At 32.1% G+C, this 22,763-nt stretch overlaps 1 protein-coding gene across 4 annotated transcripts in view; it reads right to left on the reverse strand.

The window, feature by feature from the left end:
* Positions 1 to 708: 708 nt before the first annotated feature.
* The window catches only part of LOC134236693 (vitamin D3 receptor B-like), a 53,923-nt gene continuing 31,868 nt past the window's right edge, over positions 709 to 22,763 (reverse strand). For 3 of the 4 annotated variants that reach the window (XM_062718865.1, XM_062718867.1, XM_062718866.1), the window contains exons 4-6: positions 12,895 to 13,056; positions 7,857 to 7,974; positions 709 to 7,063 (exon numbers count right to left, since the gene is read on the reverse strand). In XM_062718865.1, the coding sequence (XP_062574849.1) occupies positions 5,817 to 7,063; positions 7,857 to 7,974; positions 12,895 to 13,056 (1,527 nt within the window). In that variant the 3' untranslated portion in view covers positions 709 to 5,816. The remainder of the gene's footprint in view (positions 7,064 to 7,856; positions 7,975 to 12,894; positions 13,057 to 22,763) is intronic. The other variant, XR_009985665.1, reaches the window with a different exon arrangement.

A 22,763-nucleotide genomic window follows, 5' to 3' on the forward strand; every position in this document is an offset into this window, starting at 1 on the left:
ATTTCTCGTATACGTTCGTTTCCGCGAGATATCTCGAGAAGCCTTAAGCCTTTGCAATGAAATTTTACACATGCTCTATGGCCTAAGGACGACGCCTATCATTTTGAGGTCTAAAGGTCAAAGACATAAATTCTGTCTGTTTTACTACTTTTGTTTCACGATATCTCGAGAAGCCTTTGCAGTGAAGTTTTATATTATAACTTCCTACACTCTATGGAAGACCCCTTTTATTTTGAGATCAAAGGTCAAGGTCGTAAAATCATACATTCTGTTAGTGTGTAAAGTTTCATTTCCGGGCAATTCCTGAAGATTTTAAGCTTAAGCAATGAAATTTAATACCATTAATTCCTATCGTCTCGACTAGCCTTCTTTAAGTGTCCAACCCCACTCCCTTTCCGTGCATCCTCTTCTTTAACCTTCAGCAGGGGACAAAGATTCTCTGAATTAGCTTGTTTAATTTACTGTCAGGGAAATCAGCAAAATTATCTTTTTATGGCACAGCTTAAAAGTAAGGTCCATTACATAATTTGTTCTATGAATAAAAACGTCATCAAGTTCTATAAACAGCTGACTTTTATGCTTTTCTCAAAGAAGTACTAAATGAACTAAAAAGAAAAGTCGACCAATGCACATTGTTAATGAGTTATACCAGATCAATCTCGCTTCGTAGAAACCATTTCCTGGTCAAAGAAAACGACGACACGTACAGACAGAATATAGATAGAATTTATTACATAACATAACATATCACATTAAACGAAGGCAAACTACAAAGCATAACAAGACAACTACATGTATCAATGTGGAATACTGGACAGAAATAGCACTTCTCGATGTAGACCGCTCTTGGTTTTACAATGTCTTCTTTTATATTTAAGGACACTTGCTACAAACAAAAAATCGGATGCATGGATTGGTATCCATGCACGTGTATATCAGAGGCAAATTTCAATTTCTGGAAGTATTAAAATATTAAAAGTTAAAGATTTTGTTATTACAATTATTACTTTTCCATACCCCATATAAATCTAAATATAAAAAAATCCTTTCATAGACAATAAAGAAATTATTTGGGAAAAAAAAATGAATTTTCTTGGCTTATTCATTCAATCATTGTTCATTTTACCTCTTAAAGCATAGATTTGGTACCCATTATCACAACTTTTCAAGAAAATTTGTTAATAGCAAGTGGCCTCAATGGACATATCAGAAATTCAAAAATAACATTTTCAAATGCAAATTGCACACAAAAAAGTGCATATTCTAAGTTAAAAATTTGCTAATTTTAAGGACTGAAGGGCCAGATTGCAAAGTATCCAAAACTCATAAATGTTGTGACAGCATAAAGAGACATCACCTTGAAAAAAAAAATCCTTGAAAAAAATTTGTTTCAAGGGTAAAGGTCAAAGTCAACAATGAAAATGACATTTAATACATACTACATTTGTACTCATCAATCACATATTATTATTTTCATTATTTTAATTATTTTTCAGCAATTCAAGTCAAATAAGAATCAAAGGACTACAGATCCTCCAGATTAATCTATGTGTACATGACAGTGAGAGTAGCTATTACATGTATCCAAAGAAAGGTTTCATTTTACAGTTCCACAGAGAAAGATTAATTCAGAAATGTACTGGAATCATTGATCACCTTGACTTATCTAATTAAGTGAAGTAATTTTTATTAATCAAACAAATTTACCTAGAGGAGAATGATTCATTGATTTATTTCAAAAGTCAATGACAATGTCAGCTCAGAATGTGCTACTTCTTCATTTAATTTTGGAAGAGAATTACTACTGTAGTTTATTTCACCCAGATTCTTCATTAACCTCATCCTGATTCATGTATAAGTAATTACTAAAAGAAGATAATCAAATTACTAGGCTAACAGAACAAAACTATCTGTTTTATAGACCAGTTTTAAGAGGAAGGGAAAGGCCAACTCCAATGGAGTGTTTCTACATGTAACAATTAACGGTAAACATAGTAAACCTTCAAGTATGTGGAGGATAATTTGGCAAAAACCTCAAAAAAAGTTTAATTTAAATGTTGTACGTGTGAAACAACAGTTGAATAAAGCAAATGAATGAATGAGCATTGGGTATCCATGGACAAGTTTTGCTCTGCAATCTGGCCAAAAAAAAATGGAAAAGTTGTGGCTGTATATCATGGAATCCTAATATGTCAATATATAAAAAAAATGACATGGTGACAATTGTGTAAGAGCTGAAACCACACAGCTTACAATTACAGTAGATTTATTTTTAGAAAAATATATCAACTTCATCTACATCTAAAGTTTGGCAAAATATTTAATATCAAGATTTTAAATATATATCGTTCCTATTAAAAAATTTTCAAAATCATTTAATCCTACAATCACTCAAGCTAATTTCCTTGATTTAAAAAAAGGATTCTCAATATTTCTATCATTATCCTATATTAAAGGTACAAAATAATATCAGTATGGTGTTCTTGTCCATGCTTTTGATCAACATGTACATAATAGACCATAAAAGAGACAGATTTCTTAAACCTTTTCTAAAATGCCAGCAGTACCCTGCCTTTTCTATTTCATTGTCTGCATTGCTGAAACAATGTTATTTTAAAGATATAAACCAAAAGTCCCTACTGATACTATACATCTTCCATCTTTAATTTTGTTCATAATTTACAATGATCGTAAGATCCTCATTTGACTTTTCGAAAGAAAAGAACAATTTGAATGGATCCAATTTGTAACATCATTCATTGAAATCAAAAACCAATATACAGGAACTCTAGGTCTTTAACTGAAGTAAGACTATGTAATTATGTAGGAGGCATCCTGGTGAAATTTCACCAATTATCTTGCTGAGACCAAATTAAAACTGTTCTTTGGAATTAACACCAAATTCAAAACTAAGTAAGTTAAGGGAATATCAGGGGCCCGTTTTACAAAAGGACTTACGACTTAAGACCAAATCTAATTCTTCGTATAAATTTTTAATAAACATTTTATCGAAAATTACTTTAAACTTTTTAAAAGGAATGTAGTATGATATTTCTACACAAACGATTTGAAAGAGAAATATTAATTTTGCAAAATATTACAACAATCTGAAATTTTTGGTCTTAGTCGTAAGTTGTTTTGTAAAAGGGGCCCCAGGCTCTGAGGCCATAAAACTTAGAAAAGCTCACTTTTGATCTCAGTCTCACTTTTCCACTATTAATTCCCTTTGTAAAAGTGAGACTGCAATCAAAAGTGAGCTTCTTTAAGTTTTATGGCCCCAATGTCAGGTTTAACTGAAATTAGAATACAATTTTCAGAGTGTGTACTAGCATTTTTAAAGAAATTCAAAGACAGACTGAGAACTTGATAATAAAAAGGAAACTAAAAATTGTGAAGTTATTGGATTTAAAGTCTCAAGAAAAATCCTGGCAAGGTAGACAAGTGGCTAGTAATGACAGCATAGAAATCTGAATCTATAAATGACTTGTTCCTAATTTTCATGGTACAGGTATATGTGAACTAATGGGAAGTTCTATTGATACAATGCCCTTGCCCTTTGTAATGTCCTGAGTCATTGAAATCTCACAGCAGTTTGTCAAAAATTAATTCACTTTCTTTATATATAAAAAAAAAAACATCGCTTTAAAACAAACGTAAGCGGAATGGAAATGATGAACAATCGACAAGTATAAAAATTCTCATGGGATGTACATGTATAGATTACCACTACAACCATTTACAGCCATTTTGTTGCTAACTAACAGTGGTAAGGAAAATATTGTATTTACCAGTCTTTTCTTAAATTTTTTTTTAAAGGTCATGCACTCATTCATACAGCTGTTAATATACTGATGCTAAAAGGATAAATATGTAACTTTTTACTTTCGAAGATTCTTTATGCTGAAAAAAAAAGTCATTTCCCTCTATTCTAAATCTCTGTTTCTTTAAATAAAAATACAAATAACCTTTTTGCACTCAGAATTTTAACAAATTCTTTACAGTGACAATATCAACCAGGTAAGTAAGACTGTATTCTAGCAGATTTTTCATGAAAAGTGTGAAAGAACCTACACTATTGAAAATCCTCACATCAGAAATCTTTTGTTGCCACATGGAATATTTACGATTATCACACGAAGAGAAATAACACTTCATGAACTTTGTACACTGAATTATCCATTAACACGATCAATAAATCACATGGTATGTGTGTTGTCACATCTTCATTGTTGAAAGCAGAAAAGCAAAAAGTAAAGCTCCTATAGCACTGGGACAAATTACCACCGGTCAGGAGTAGAAGAAACATTTTAACAAGTCAAACAACACCAGAAAAAAAAGATTCATCAAAGTTGTGAAAAAAATCTAAAACGCATTGAATGATAACAGTTGAACAAGGTTTCTTGATCTTCTTACATTTAGAAAATTATGTACAAGCATGAGTGAAGAGTCAAGAGATGTTCAAATTTTGCCATTTGTCAACTTGGACAAGTTTTTGGCTGGTAGGTTTAGGACAGAAGTACTGTTTTCAATTCTAAGGAGTCCTAACAATTTGAAATCCTGTTGTACAGAGTTAAGGTTATGAAGCACTATTCACATGTGTTAGTTGTCAGTTAACAGTCGAAAATATTGAAAAAAGCAAGTAAAAACAAAATTCTTGTAACAACAATTAACAAGTACAACATTAAACAAGAAAACATGTTTACAAAATAAAGAAAAAGAATTCAGCATTAAAGTTAAAAACTTACATACCCTATGATAATTTTTTCCCTATGTGTCAAGAAATAAAGACATTTCTTTTGAAAATAGTTTGCCTTCTATATATGTATCTAGGCTAAGGTCTTTGACCTTTCAAAATTTAGGTTTTGGAGCAAAAAAATGAGGCAAAATTAGTAACTAGCAACGGATTTCATAAAAAGTGATAAATATCTTGGTCTGATATAAAATTTCTAACAGAGGTTTGAGAAAATTAAGTAATCATATGTTAACACTTTGCAAAATGTTCTTTAGGGACTGAAAATACAATACATGTATAAAGGTATTTAAACAAAAATTAATAATGCTTCACAGTTTATTTTACCAGGAAAATTATGTTAGCATTCACTGATAAAACTTAATTCTGATCTGGCATTCATTTTAGTACAAATCACAACAATCTACAATAGACACAGCTGTAAATTACCGGTACTCTACATTCAGGAATCAAACACTTTGGAAAAATGGTAATTGTAAAAATTCATCAATAAAACAAGATGACATCCTTTTGTTACACATTTTACACTTGGTATTTGCTTGGGTTCTTACTTTTAATTTATTTTTCAGTGTTCAATAAAAAACGTATAGTCATTTTAACAAACCATCATTTTACCATTTCATTTTAGTAATAATTAGCTTTACTTAGTTTACTTAACCCCCAGCTAACACAATGTAATATGTAACATTTGTTTCATGCTTATTTTGCGTTTTGACAATGTGATTGAGTTATGAATCCTACTCTACTTAAATACAGTATCTAAAACATTTAACATGAGTTCGAAATTCAAGAACTCATTTGCAAATTCTTTTCATAAAAGTAATTAATTGCTTGATAAATTGCAATATTATGTGGCTCTTTTTCATGCTTGAAAATTCTTCATGCATTGTCTGAACAATGCACTGGAAGGAATGAACTATCAAACAGCCATATTTACAATTTGAAAACAAGTGAAGATGAAGCTTCAATTTAGTATTACAATCAATATGATGTTATAAAATATTCAGATGATTGAGCAATTGGTGATATAATGAACTCTGAATGTAATGAAATAAGCTTGTAACATTCACTCATTTGGCAAATCAAATATTTCTATCAACAAAGGTTCTATACTGTCCACTTTCATTTTGAGCAACATTTTCGTATGCACTTCATTAATATTTCGAAGATCGGTCAGTTTCATAACAATTTTGGCAAACATGATTTTGTCCTCTGGAAATCTCCTCTGAACATATTTTTGTAGAATTCCAGCATAACACTCTTGGATCTGTTGAATTTTGTCATGTTCAAGAACACCTTGTCGGTCTGCTGAAAACAAAGACAGCATGATCAGAAGCTTTAATGCCAATAAATCCCCATGAATTGTCCTCATCAGGGACTTGATGAATTTAGAATAAGTCAAGAACATATTGTGAGTTTCTGATCCTCCCATTTTGAGAATATCTGCACTGACTGTTCCAACACCACTGATCCCCCCTCCCTCCTCTTTCATGCGAGCACCCATCATCTCCCGCAGTTTCATCAAATCCTCTTCTTTGCCTAGTCCTCCCATTTGTCCCATTCCAGGAAATGCTCCCATTCCCATGCCCATTTTTTGGGATAATGGTTCAGCCTGTAATTCTGTGGAAGGAGAAGCTCCGCTCATCTGTGATCCTGACCCTGAATCAGAACTCGATGAGGGGCCAGGACTTTTAGACAAACACTTCATAGTGCTAAAACTCCAAGATTCTGTTTGAACATCATAGTTTATTGCTGATCGTAGCATCATAATCTCCACTACTGAGCCTTTTAGTAAAGCAATTTGGTCCTCCTTACAAATCATTTTGAAGAATTCAATGTTCTTCGCCACTTTAATTATCCTTCTCACAAAACCTTCCGCTAAGTTCACAAACTCCGTAGCATTCGATGGTGGAGCTTTTAATGATGTTGAAGTGTTTGCCAAGAATGAACTCTGTTCATGAGCTATCCTTAACTCATTAAGAATGCACTGGTCAATCTCGGGTAAGCTTGCTATGGTTTCAGCCACAATCTCTTGCGATTCACTCCAGCTTGGATATTTGATGTCAGCTGAAGGGAACCTACTAGCATTGAAGGGCTCACTTTTCATTTTCATCAGAACATCCAGCTCTTTGTCCGACAAGTTCGGGAAAGACATCCGTAAATTGTGGAGTGTCTGTGAACGGAACTGATCTTGTAGAGTGTCGCTGACATCCTGCTGAGTAGCAGCGTAGGTATCCTCTGGTGGAAGTTGGCCATGTTTCCGTAACTTGTTGATGATAATTTTCTGTTTCCTTACTTGTTTCTGCTCATCATCTTCAAGAAACAAAAAATATTATTTGCAAGTGCTACTTTTCTAAGAAAAGATTCTGATACATTGCATATATATTTCTGAATGATAAAGATGATTTTAAAGATGCTATCAAATTTTCATTTATTGTTAAGGAACCTCTCTAAGCTGTTTCCTAAATTCAGTTTACTTTTGTTAGATGGACCCACACAACCTAAAGATGCTTCCATAAAATATCACTTATGATGGCTTTGCTCCTCTTGGGAAGATATCATTTCTAAATGTTTTTCTTATATACATGTATACTGTATTTCAAAGTGATACTTTGCTCATTATGGCCCCACCCTATCACCTGGGGTCATTTGATGAGCAAACTTGAATCTTCACTATCTATTGAATATCAACAATCATGGCTTAGCTGTTCTTGAGGAGATTTTTAAAGATTTTTCCTATATATTTCTATGTAAAACTTAGATTACCCATACCCACCCAATTTTCACTATCTAACTTGAATCCCCTATACCCAAGGATACTCTGTACCAAGTTTGGTTGACTTTGGCCCACTGGTTCTTGACAAGAAGATGAAAATGTGAAAAGATTACAGTGGCAACAGACAAACAACAAATGAGCAGAAAAGCTCACTTTTGCCTTCAGCTCAGGTTAGCTAAAAATATAAGCAGTATTAAGTTCAACAGGTCAGAATGCTTATACAAAAACTCCAAGAACAATACATTTATACACAGGTGTTCATTACCACTAGAAGCTTTCAAAGAATTTTTTTATAAACTGATCTGCTTACAATCTCTAAATTTAACTTACTCAGTATCATGTCTTTCCTCATACCAGCTGTGAAGCATTTTGCCAGACGACACTTTTTGCAGAAAGATCGTGATTCTATTGTGATGTCACATCTTCCTTCACACCTCCCACGAATTACCTGAAAATTTATGACTTTCTATTATGGACTAAAATAACAAAATAAAGTTCCACACCACAGCATGATACGCCCGTCAAAAAATTACAATTATCTTAAACAGTTTAAAGTGCAAGAAAATCTGATGTCAACCTTGATTTTAAGATTTTCCATGATTTTTCCATTCCTTAAAATATTTGTTTATCCATCTCCTGTGGTGTAGGCATTAATTATAACAAATATTGTACCATTCATAGATTTCTATACTGGTTGTGTTAGACCTTGCCAAATGCCCATCATATTAGAAAATATCAAATTAGTCTGAACAACTTAATCTATACCTAATTAATTTTGAAAATAAAAGGCTGGCCATCAAATATAAACTGACCAGCAGTTCTTCTGTCTAATTCCCAAAGGATACAGATAAGACAATGCTCTGAAGAAATGATTGAGACGCTTAGCTTTCCTACATTGAACACATTAATTAATCTTTAACTGGATGCTTGTCTACTCATTACTCCCAAGAGATTATTGGATCTGCACTATCTACCATAAAACAATTTTAAAACATCTAAAACATCAACAATTTTTTTTAGATTTAATGTCAAACAGGTTTTAATATGCAATTCATTTGGACATGCTGATTCCACCCCAACCCCATGAAATTAGTTTTTAAGTTCATAATATTATGTAATATCAAAATAGTTTAATATGCAATATCAAATTAGTTTTAATTACTTTTCATCAAATTCATTTTAAAACTTAGGCTAGCCAACAAGAGCTATTTTTAATCCAACAGGCTAACCCAATTTGCCCAATACCCAGTGGGATATAGATAGCACTGATGCTCTACTTTGAGTGCAATTTTCTGTTATCAAAATTCTTCTTGACCAGTGCTTGATAACTACACTCATGGGAGTGGTGGAATTTCTCTAACATACATTATATTTGTTATAGATTGCTGTCAAGAATATGCTAAAAAAATAAGTATTTTCTTGATTTAACATTTTTTTAATAAGGATAGTGCTATACTCTTACATTTTTTGGAGTGTGTAAATGAAAAGAAAAAAAGACACATTTTTTTAAAAATTTCACTTAAATTAAAGGTCACAGTGACCTTGAAATAGGTCGCGACACACCTTCTACCTAAGATGCATAAACTGGCCAAGTTTGATGATTCTAAGTCTTATTGTTTTCTAGTTATGGACCGGACAGGATTTTTCCATATTTGGCTATAACATTTTAATTATAGGTCAGAGCGACCTACTTTTTGTGCGCGACACACCCTCTACCCAAGATGTATCAGCTGACAAAGTTTGATAACTCTAGGCCTTATAGTATTAAAGTTATGAGCCGGACACGAGAAAAGCTAACAGACGGACAGACGGATGGACACAAAGCCTATAACATAATAAGACGGGCATATAAAAATTACAATATTTTATAAATTTTCATTTATTCTGAATCAGTGAAAAAGCTTAAAAATCAAGTGCACTAGATAGCTTATTTCTGATGTTTTGACACTGCCTTTCAAGTTTGATATTCTCTTTCATTTAAATGACCCCTACTCATTCCACACACACACATATACACACAAAATAAAAGATACATGTACATGTATATTGGAATTCCTCATCTGAGTTTGATTCAGGAAACATGAGGTCCATGGGCCTAAGCAGTCACCTTGTAGTTCTTAAGATTGAAGATTTGCAAAGATCTGTCCTGAGTAAAAAGTTTGATCCTTCATTGTGGCCTTATTTCACCCCCTTGGGTCATGATTTGAACAAACTTGAAGCTTCGCTATCTGAGAAGACTTCTGCATAAATATGTTTAATCATGCCTTTTTGTTCTTGTAAATAATATTTTTCCTACACGTCCTTATCTATTCTTAAACTTCAAGGACCCTTTGTGGCTATGCTCTTCATGTCTTAATTTGAACTTATATGTGTACAACCAGGGAACCTTCCGAAATAATATGACCAATGACCAATCATGGTCTACTGTTGTCGAGAAAATTCTTAAAGATTTCTTCTAATATCTTATTCATGTTAATTTCAATCCTCTTTTATGTCACACCCTATCCCTCTGGGTCATGATTTGAACAGAAATTGAATGTACATGTTGTTATGAGGCTTTCTTTGAAGTCTTTCAATTTTTCAGGCTCAATGCTTCTAACAAAGAATACATATAATTTGAATCCTTTTTTATCAGTCTTCCCTTGAATTGGGGGGGGGGGGGGCACTGCCCTTCATTTAAACAAATTTATTTCCCTTTTACATAAAGCATAACAAGTCTGAGTGACAATTTGGTCCAGTGGTTCTGAAAATGTGAAAATGTTTTCACAAAACACACGCACAAAGCTGGACATAAACACGATAAATAGACAGCAATAGGTCACCAAAGTGACTCCGTTGATCTAAAAATAATCTTGTTACATGTTACATGCATTAATTCACCAGGTCTCTAAGTAGTATAATCCAAAACAGCCAGTGAACTCTTGACTAAATTCACTATCAATATTGATAGAATTAAGCATAAACTTTTTGCCCTCAAAACCAGTTAAAAAAACAAACAAACCAAAAAAAAAAAACAAAAAAAAACCTACGCAACGGACAGTACAGAATTGTCTCAGGTGCCAGAAACCTATGATTAATGACTAGGGAATAACAACTCTTTGAAATGTTCAAATATATTTCCACACCACACAAAAGTGTATTTACTTTTCTGGTACAAGTAGGGTCAATATCTGAGTTCTTAGTGACCATACAGAACACTCTGATGCCAAAAAGTCAATTTACAGACAGGAATTAACATGTTTACAGCATACATGCTATATATATATTGACAAATACACTATTAAAATAATGTCAAGAAAAAGCTGAAATAAATAAACTTTCTTTGCAAATAACAAAACATGACTTGAGAAGCAATTTTGCAGTCTCTAGCTACCTATTCACCCTTAAACCAGATTTTTTTTTTTTTACACAGTAAGCCTGTAACACTATACACTGTTTCATAACCTGGCATGATGGTAAAGCCAGAAAAAGTCATGTCTCAGTTGGCCGTTATGTATTACCACCATAAAACCCCTGTCAGTTTGATCTTTTGACCTATCTGAAATTTTTAGTTTCTTAAATAAGGAGTATTAACATTAATTAAAGTACATGTAGATGTATCACTTTGTAGGCACTGGCTAGTATAAATTGCAATTTAATAGTCCAAGAAGATGACATGCAAATGTGTTTTAATTAATGTGTGCTATACAGGCTAGCATTATGATTTGATAATTTTGTTTAAAGTATCAAAAAATTTTGTACCTTGGAATATTACAATTTTTTTTTTTTTGCAAAAATCTGAGTTGATTAAAGCCAAAGTGCAGATATAAAGGTTTACACCATTTAAAATGTCATTTTTGCCTGTTTTCAGGACTAAAATATGCTACTTCAGCTGATTCAAAATGAACTCTAGCTGCCAACCAATTCACATCATTTCACAACACACAATGTGCTATTACATGAAAATTTCTAAATGCTGACAATTTTTCTGACAATTTATAAATATAAACTGTATAATAAAACAATTGAAGTCTGAGAAACAATGACTTTGAAGGAAAGCCTTAATTTTCAAACATCTAAAGATCACTTATTAAAGGAATACTGTATACAGGGACATTTTTGCCCCCGTCTTATTTTCGCCCCTTTCGTCCTCTTCTTGATTGGGCCAATTTAAAACGGGGCGAAAAAATTACACAGCATAATTTGTTTAACGGAACTATGACTGGGAAAATTTAAAATGGGGCAAAATTATTTTGAAGTGCAAAAGGGCGAAAATAACATGGGGTGAAAATAACCCTGTATACAGTATTTCACTAAAACTTTAAGTCTTTTTAAGGTATTTCAAATTGTAAATGGAGAAATAAAGTACAAATAAAACTCTGCTGTATGTTTCCAGGGAACTTTGTCAAAGCATTCCCTTTCTTACAAAAATGTGCTAATATTTTGTGATGAAATTATTTGTTTGATGACTTATACACTTCAGCACTTTTTGTCAAAATCATCTTGTAAATATAGCTATATCGATACAGCTATGACATCATCATTGCACACTGTCAATGTAATATGTTAAATTTCCAATACGAATATTATAACACTTGATTTCATGTTTGAAAAGCAGCAAGTAAAAACTTCTACTGTACATACAAGGAAGAAGTCTCTTACTGTTGCCTTCAATTCAATTACCATTCACATTTATTGATGTTTTATCAATTAACAAAGTTCATTTCCATTCAAATGTACATTCAATATGTCCCATTTAAAAATGAATAAAAGACACCAAAGAGTCTGAAACATCCTTTCATTTTGGGACTTTTTACACAAAGCAGCTCTTAAACATTTTTCAGAAAGCCTTTTCCAACATTATAATTATACAAATAGCTATATATCAAAATCAGTTCTCCATCAGGATGTACATAACTGTAACGTAGTTTCAAAAAAACTTTATCCAAATTGTAAATTGTAAACATTGCATAAAAAATTCAAACCAATTAAATCAGAAAATGCTATCAATCATATTTTCTGCAACTTTTTTTGAATTTGAATACTGTTTCACTAAAAAAAAAAGACAAACCAAAAATATAGATATTAATTCAATTTTAAAACCAGCAAAACTCAGTTTTTCAAACTGGTTATAATAAGAAAACAAGATGTGTTTGTGAAACACTATGCCCCTGCTTGACACAATTCTGGAGTGGGACATAGTGGTACTGAAGTGGTACACATTTACCCTTAACAGTGCAATAGTTAAGGGCTAGGTTAAAGTTGTCAACAGACAGACAAACAGACAGACAGACAGGACAATAACAATGTAACCCCGGGATATTTTGATTCCGGGACATAAAAAACAACAACAACACTTTTGATCAGTTTACAGGATGTCAGGTCATACCTTGTGTGCATTCCTTCTGAAGAAAGCCTTGCAGGACTCACAGGAGACAGCATTGAAGTTGTATCCCAATGCCTTGTCCCCACACACCAGACAAGTCTTGTCCTTCTTCTGAAAGGTCATGGATACCCCCACTGATGAGTCAGGACTCTTTCTGTCCCAGTCCTAGAAACAAAAATGAATAATTCATATATTTATAATAACTAATCCAAGTCTGCCCTTACACTAGTATTAAATAGACCTGCATATAGGCATACCTTTATGTTTCAAATTTAGATTGTAGCATTAATTTTCATTACTTGTATAATGTACTTAAATAAGCACAATAATGACTAAAACAATATATTAATTAGTTACTGGTATCTGTCAAAAATGTTGAAGTAAATCCAGTCTTAGTCTTAGTTAGGAAGGATAGCTTTTTCTTTATACATAGAACAGACATACCAATTTTAGTCAACCAAACTGCAAATTTATCTGGTGCTATCCACGATTCTAAATACATTGCCTTTTGGGATAATGGAAGTTTTAATTAACTTATTTTAACCAGTGAAAGATTGTGATCTAAGAAATCTGACCATACATCAGATATTTTTTTTGTTGTATAATTAATTTATTATTTATATCATGTAAGCTCATGAAATTGTTATTTCTAAGCTTTAATTGTTTTCTTTAGTATTGAAAGTAATAAAGTCAATTTCGTTATCTAAAACCTGGTCCTTGGAATTATAATTAAGATGTACAACTGTATGTTTCATGATCCTGGGGCCCAGTGGGACAAAACTTCAACATGATGCAAGATATTGAGTTCTATATAAATTTAAATTACTAGTAGGGCTGGGTATACTAAGTGTAATATATTGCGATATTTTTAAACTGTATTGCGATATGTCTCAATATTTTAAAATGTAATTAAAATGACATTTTCTTACTATATTTACTTAATTTACATGCAGAGGTACATAACTGTATATATAAGTAACCAAAACCAAAAAAATCTTGTTGATTTCATTTAAGTACCACGAAATGTCCCACAAAACAACTTCTGTTTTACTGTTTGGCTTAATAACAAACTTTCATAAATATTATTTTTAATGATAAAATTTGTAATTAAAGCATATTACAATATATCGATTTTAAAATGTATTGCGATACAATGTAATTTCATGTATCGCAATATATTGAAATATTGCATTTTTTCCAGCCCTAATTACTGTATACTAAGTGTAATAAATTTGATTGAGTGTTCATACATCATTAAGCAAGACAAAAAAGGCTAACTGCTTCAATCCTGGTATACCTTCAACTCCCAAATTTTACTTGCAAGGGATAAAGGCACCCCTTTCGGGAAATTATAAACTAATGTCAATGATGCCAACCCACCCAAGCTTTAGTAACAGTGAAAATCATAAGTAGTGAATACATGTACTGAGTATGGTAAATATCAGGATCCATATACATGTACCAGTAATGTATTTTTCTGAAAATCCCTACTGATAACATGGAGTTTAAGAATTATTGCTGTGGACTGCAGCCACAGATGTCTTTTTCAAAACCAACCATTTATGGAATAACCAGAAGTCAATCAACCCTAGCAACCCTAGGATATGATACATGATTTTAATTTTTTTTTTCTCGATGCACCTATGGCTATATATTAATTTTTGTTTCACAGGACCTGGAGTGGCTCTTAGTTTTCAAAATTTTGAAGAACATATAATTAGATCTAGACAAAGTCATTGATATATATGTTATTAGGCTTCATTTTTATTTATTTTTTTTATTCAGACACTTCATTTCATCAAATTTCAATCCAGCATTTCAGAATTTTTGATTGGGATGGGGGAGGGGATTTAAAAGAAATATATAAACAAAGAAATAAAACACATGCAAATGCACACACACACACTAACCTCCACTAATGGACATTATATGCTGAAGAGGTCAAATAAAGAGCTCCATAGTGACATATTTACCCTAAAAAGTTACCAATGTAATACATTGGAAAATGGCAGATTTATGAAAATATACTCTTAAAACATATCAATGCTTTTCAGAAATAAGCTTAGTGTATTTATTTCAAAACTGAATTGACAGCCATTGTTTTTTGTTTTGTTTTGTTATTTTGGTTTTTTTTTTGGTTTTGACCTTGTGATATGATGGTCATATGATGGCAGTACAGTCCCTCAAGGCTGATCCCTCACCGATAGGTTATAGTGTTTACGCATGGCCCACCCAGGAATGTTTTGGACAGACACATTACTGTACAAACCCATAGAAACCCCAGGGTATATAATAATATCACCATGTGTATATTCAAATTAACTTGTTGATGAATAGATTTTACATAGAATATGACCTCATTTATTCCTTTCCCGTTTTTCCAAGTCAATACGATTGTGTAATAAGAAGTTTAGAGCAATTATTCCATGGTAGACAAGTTTTACGTGGACCGCTCCGAGACATCCTCAGGCATACTATGTCCATATTTTCCAGTGGTCCGTCTCTAAATGTTGTCATTTTTACCCATCAAATGAATAAATCTTGTACAAGTATTCTCAGAAAATCAATAAGATGTGCATCAAAAGTATAACAAATTTTGTGTCACATTGTCTTAATTTGCATCTTCTGCAGTGCTTTTTTCAACCTTCTTATATTTAATATTTTAATACCAGCTGTTATTTACACTTTCATTTAATAGGCCCATTCCATTTTAACTTTGGAATTGACCACTTTATTTGATGCAGAAAAGATCTAGATCAGATCTAGCATCTGAAGCAGCTTAAGATCTAATGTAGAGTAAATTAATCCCTATATTAAGCAAAATCAAAGCAAAGAACTTTATGCGGTATTAACCAATATTTGCCCCCCAAATCAAACTTTGATGGAGTAATATTTAATTAAGTCCTTAAACAGGGGAGTATATGCTGACTTCAAAGCACTGAATAATTTCATAAGTAATGACGTCATATGTACGTAATGACGTCACAAATATGACGTAAATTTCAGTTTTTTATGAATTTTACAGAAAAATGTACATATTTCGTCGATATTTTAAATAAAAGTCACCGAGCGCATGTGTGTTCAGGATAAATATTTTGATATAATGTGTAGAATGATAATATCAATGAAATATGTCAATATTGTTCCTGAACACACATGCGCTCTATAACTTTAAAAGCTAAAATTGTTGAAATATTGTCCATTTTGTCCTTTTTCTGAAAAAGGATATAAAATCAGACTAGTTTGTGACGTCATAAAAACAAAAATTGTGAATACACTGCTTTGGAACTATAATATTTTCTGTTAATTTATATTTCTCGTACAATTTATTGAATTCAGCACATTTCAGGAAGTTTTCAAAATTTGACTTTTGTGGGGGCAAACAAATGCAATATACCGCATATAGTTCTTTAGTCTTGGAAGGGCTTATATAGTTACTCGTGAATGAGCCAGTGCTATTAAACTTTAATATGGTCACTCACTTGGAAAATACAAGTAACATTCAGCATCTGTAGCAAGTCTGGTAGAGCAATTTTCTAAATAAGTTTGGTCCAAACATGTTTTTAATTTATATCAATTAGAAATCAGACTTGTTCCTGAAACTTAAATGTGGTCACTTGATCATCTAATAAATGTAGGTCAAATCCAGCATCCAAAGAAGTCTGATTGTTTCATGTTACTTTGGAATGGATTTACAACTATTCCTTAAAACCTTAAATGCCAACAACAGCAGAATGGAATAAGATCATCTGTCATCACATTGAAATCGCTGGTTTCTTATGAAATTATAGATTGAAGTGCATTTCAATTTTATAAAATCATAACTCATATCCAATATTTGTACAACTATTAATTGAATATATATTATTTAATTATTATTCAAATTAATATCATCTAAACCAATCTTTTGTCAAAAATTCACCAGCATTAAAATTATAAGAAGTCTCGGGTCATCCTTTAGTCCATGTAGATACATTGCTCCTATTATATCTACTACTTTCACATTAAGAAAGAATGATCCTATTTCAAAGAGGTAGGATAGAAAAAGAAATTTCTATGGTTTTGTTTTTTGAATCAGCGGTACTTCAATCAATATTTTTCACTTTCAGTAAGTGCAAAAAGGTCAAGTTAAACTGACTTTCTCTTGGAAATGAGGCACTTGTCATGTAGTTTCATTTCTGTTTTAGTACATTTCAATTGCGCAACATAGTATCTGATATCAATAAATATACTTCTTGAAAAAAACCCTGACTATGGTCCTTTATTTCTGCATTTAAAAAAAACTGAACCCTTTAAAACACTCAAGGTATTTTGCATCATATGAAAAAAAAAATCCAAAGAAAAATTTAAAAACCTCGCAAATAATCACAAATAATCACGATTAAAAGTCAAAACCTAAATGCATCTCAACATTTCAAGAGTGGCTGACAATACAGATCATTATGATGAAACCTTGCTTGGAAACGACAGGTTGACTTCCTGCCCACATTCAATATATAACTTGAATGTATATAAAAACAAATTTCTCACCATCTTTCTTGAACTTGTGATTAAATTGGCATACTTCATCCTGACATATCATCAACTTATTACACAGCGTTACAGTACCTCCTGCTCACACTCTAAACGTGTAGACTTATAAAAGTGAACCCAAATGTGGGTCACTCTGTTTGTCCCCCGAATGACCGTGTCTTAATTTATCTCGTCCAGTTGTTTACTCAGTAAACTGACCTGCCTATTGATTACCCAGCCAGGTAAAAATCTAGCTACTATAGACTTCGAACAAATAATCCAAATCCGAGACCTTGCAATACAGCTAGGCCTTGTAAATGTACTCTAAAAAAAATCCTGCTGATGATAAATATACTGTCAAGGAGAAGTAATGTTTGGTCACTATCACTATAATGAGCTGACCACTTAAGAAATTAAACCCGGTCTTATGTACTTCTATGTAACCAATCAACACATACGTGCTGAAATCCTGATAAGTCTAATATCAATTCCCTTACATCACACTTCCCATAATGTAAATCAATAACTTACTTATGGTCGGTTGAAGTCTTTCCAGTTGCCCTCAATTTAATTCCGGTACTATGGAAATTATTATAAGGATACCACTCGTGACCTTGATTTTAAAGTATAATTTTACAATTCATTATTGGAGTTTAAAAAATACAACAAATCTTTTTTGAGAATGTAGTTTTTGGTTTAAACGATAACGCAGATTGTTGCTTGTGTGTTTATAACATTTTCTAGATTTAAATTGTCAGTGAAAAGTAAAAGCAGTCTTTTCATCCCTTTAAAATAATCAGGTAATATACAAAACTTTTGGAAATAAATTCTGGAGTTAACTGCTGTATTGTTAAATTTTATTCAGAAATTTCGATTTTTAAATAAAATTGAAAACATTCATTGGAATAAAATATCAAAAGCAGAGAATTATTTATTTAGAAGTAGCTAGTACCCGGTATGTACATAGAGGGTTATTAAAACAAGAGGCTCAGGGGCCTTAACAGTCACATGAGTATAGAACAATCCAGAGCAGAGAGGAGTATTTTTTAAAAAGACAGTAATAATGTATTTTTTCTGCATAATATATAGAATCCTGTCTTATCACCAGAACCCCTGAGATTCTCTGTAATTCCATCTTAGAGATTAACTCCCCCTGAATCTGATTCCTAGCTGTCATCAAATTCTACATCTACACTCAGGTTAAATTTAGCTCATCAACGGAAAATAGCTGGAAATTTTAAACAGAAATTCAAAAAATTGTATTTTTTTTTCCATCAAGGAACACCACTGAAAACTTTTAATTGGTTAAATTAAATACAAAAGTTAATTAATGAATCTGTGTGCAGAGTTGAGTTAGAGATTGGTTACAGTCCCTGAAACGTTCTACTTTCCCACCTGAACGGTGAATGAACGCTGGACGAACAGTGAACGAATGCAGAGCGAACAGTGAGTGAACGATGTGCGAACGCTGAATGCAACTTGGTGAATGATGTGTGAACGGTGAACTTGAGTGAATGCAGAACGCCAACGGAGCGCGAACGTGAGCAGAAAGTGAACAGTGAACGAACGGTGAACGCAAGATGAACGATTTATTCAGAATGCCTCCGATCTTTTCCTTGCATTGAAATTATTCTATAATTTTAATTTCAGGTGCTAAAATATAAATAAACAATAGATAAATAATTAATAAAAACAATTTTTTTCTGCAATACAAATGTTTTAAATCGATATTTTAATAACACGATTTTAATTGCCATAAAACATGTGTATTTGTTACCAACCGCGAGTAGTATAAATATAAAATTAATCTATACTTATATAGTAAATATGCTTATTCTTTTAACTAATAAAATAATGTGGACTGTAGAAGATAAAACAACTACTTATAGAATGAACTAGTGCTAATTGTAACGGGGACCGTTACAGATGTTCCCCAAACGCTCCCCAACTCCCTTTTGGTGCCATATTCCTTGTAAGCTTCATTAAATAAGACAAATTCTATGCATTTGAGACTTTAACAACGTTTACCCAGAAGTGTACCAAGTTCATTCAAATTTAAGCATTGCACGCGTGCGCAAGTAAATGCATGTGCGTAATGACCATTTCATCTTGTCTACACAATTTATATATTTTAATATACTAAATATTAAAGTATTTAATCCAAAAGTATTAAAAAAAATACGCTCATTCAAGTTTTTTTTTATTTTACTCATTTCACGTGCACGTACGTGCATACATGAGCATGGTGACCATACCTTCTTGTAGAAGTCCATTTCATATATCTGTGAGAGAGAATCCCACCCCGTTTGGTTGAAAAGAAGGGAGAGAGAGAAAGTTTAAGCCAATCAGATTGCAGCGCACAAACACGCATGTGTATGCATGTGCATAGTGACCATACTTTCTTGCAGAAGTCCATCATATCTATCTATGTTCCAAATCCCATCCTGTTTGGTTGAAAACCAAGGGAGTTATAGCTATATAAAGTTTCAGCCAATCAGATTGCAGCACACGTGCATGCGCATGCTTTCTTGAAAAGTCTGTTATATCATGCTCTAGACCTTCATAATGTAGGACTATGTTCAAAATTTCAAAGGATTATGACAAGAAACAAGAAAGATATTGAGACTTTAGTTTCAGCCAATCAGAGCGAAGCGCACGTGCATGCGCAAAAGATGTTGCTATGTTGAATATATCACCTTGTCTACGCTACTAATATATCCTTACATTATGAGTTTCAAAACATTTCATCAAAAAATGTAAAAGTTACGGCTATTTCAAGTATATTGGTCATTTCTCGTGTTGCACGTGCGCGCTCTTGCAAGCTGACCCTAAAAAGGTTTTACCTAAGTCGGATGTGTAGTTTACAAGATCACTCGTGGACAAAATTTTCACAGGAAGAAGAAAAATAATAATAATAATAATAATAATAATAATAAGAAACAGAGTAAAAACAATATGTTCCCCAACTTCGTTTGGGGAACATAATTAATTACATTGTACCCGGTTGAAACAACCATACATGTATTTCCGTGACAAGGCAATTCTGAGTAAAATAACAGATTTTTTTTTTTGAATTTACAAATGTCTGTTGACGTATTGCATAAATACAGTCAGATTTTAAAATTCTAATGCAAAATATTAAAAATTTATGTGTCATTTTTATTCTTTAATGATGATTATTTTAGCTAACTTCTACATGTATCTGTAGATATTTCCCGACCGTGATTATACTCGGGACAAGATGATGGAAAGAGGCAATCAATTTATTTGTAATAGATTAAAATTTCAAAACTAAATAAGTTATGTGCTGTCATAGATTTTATTGAACAGAGAAATGTACAAGAAAGAGAGAGAGAGGGATAGAGAGAGGGAGAGAGAGAGGGAGAGAGAGAGAGAGATACCCCCTTCATTCTCAGATATCTGTTGTATCATAAAAATTCTTATTATTTTTCCTAAATATTCCAAGCAGTAAAAGTAATCAATTTTTTAAGATTAACAAATCCATTTGACAGTATTCATCGGCTTTTATTTTCCATCTTCAAGTTCACACGGTTGATCACAGGAAGTCCACGTGCTTGTCCTGTCAATCAAAATCATTCGACATAGTGAGGGTGTGGAAATCACATTTCACCGAACATGCCGAAGGCAAAGAATCGCTTAGTATTTCCAAGAAGCTTTAATATTTTTTTTTATCATTTCTTGATCTGATTTTCGCATTTCTGCAGAAAAAAAATAAATAAATAATGGGAATATATACTTGGAAAGATTAAGTTTGAAATTGAATTTGAAACATATTCACTGCCAATTAAAAATACTACTGTCAACACATGTATATTTTGAAATAATTTGTTTAATGACTGTTTTGATGTTCGTTTTAAGAGTGATTTTCTTGTGTTACAATACACATTAAATATTAATTAAAATATACTGAAAATACTAACTAAGAATTTGATTTCGGAGAAAAGTGTGAGGGGGGTGGGGGGGGGGGAGGGGCTCTTAATCAAACATATATTTAGGTACGGTGAAGGAAGGAATTTTCCGTCTCTAATAATAGACTTAACTTAAAGTAGAAAAATATTCTGATGTATTAAATTTTAAACAGTTGGTCTTTTCTAAAATTTAAAATCACACTATCAATTTAATTAGCTCTAAAGATATTTTATTAAATTTAGGTACGGTGAAGGAAGGAATTTTCCATCTCTAATAATAGACTTAACGTTAAGTAGAAAAAAAATTCTGATGTATTAAATTTTAAACAGTTGGTCTTTTCTAAAATTTAAAATCACACTATCAATTCAATTAACTCTTAAAATATTAAATTAACTGAATTTAATTTACTGTTCATAATTCTCAGACCTACACGTAGTTCTAAAATGTTTTCGTGCATTTTTTTTAAAAATACGTGTAAGAAATATTTTTTTGTGTATTCTTGTCTGGTAAAAGACTTGGATTATTATCCATCCATTAACGCTTTGTTGTCTTTTAAATTACAACAAAATGTTGCCGTGCTTGAAGAATGTGTACATTGCCCTTATTTAAATCTAATATTTTAGCATCGTTCTACATACATGTACATGTAGGTACTTAATGGATTATTTTCCAGGGAAATTTCATTTATAAAGTAACAGCTAAGTTATAATAATATAAATATATAGTAGATACTTTTTGCAATGAAATAATTATTCTTCAAACACGATATCTTAGTTATTTAATTAAAAAACGTGTGAATCCTTACCATGAAAAAGATAAGTCCTTTCACTCCGGAGTTCCGAATGAAAATGAAGACTGAACGATAAGTGAACGGTGCATGAACATAAGTTGAACGCAAAGTAAATGGAACAAAGAGCGAACGGTGAACGTTTTGTGAACACGAGCGCACGGTGAACGCAAAACTGTGAACGGAGAGCGAATGGTAAACGCACGCTGAACGAACGGTGAGCGAACGGAAAAATGGGAAAGTAGAACGTTTCAGGGACTGTAATAGTTAGTGAAATAAACAATTGATAAATACAGTCATTGATGAACTTACAGATTTGGACAGCCTTAATATAGTCAGATAATTTTGTTTTCGTAATGCTCACATTAAATTTTATATAAATGGAATTAATAGGTCACACCTAAATGACAGTTAAGTGTTATTTTTATTATTTTTTATAACCTTAATGGGTTTGTAAAATGATTCTTTGAATTGTGATGTAATCTTTAGGTCATGCAGTACTAATTATAACTTTGACCTAACTGTACTCTGAAGTAAATCACAAAATCATGAATTAGATAATCAATGTTCTACATAATGATTAGGGTATTTTAAAAATAAGAATCTGCAACATTAGACAAACCCGGAACACATCTTTAAATAG

This window comes from Saccostrea cucullata, unplaced genomic scaffold (genome assembly GCF_032062105.1).
Source record: "Saccostrea cucullata isolate Sc308-1 unplaced genomic scaffold, CSIRO_AGI_Scuc_v1 ctg122, whole genome shotgun sequence".
NCBI classification, from domain to species: Eukaryota; Metazoa; Mollusca; class Bivalvia; order Ostreida; family Ostreidae; genus Saccostrea; species Saccostrea cuccullata.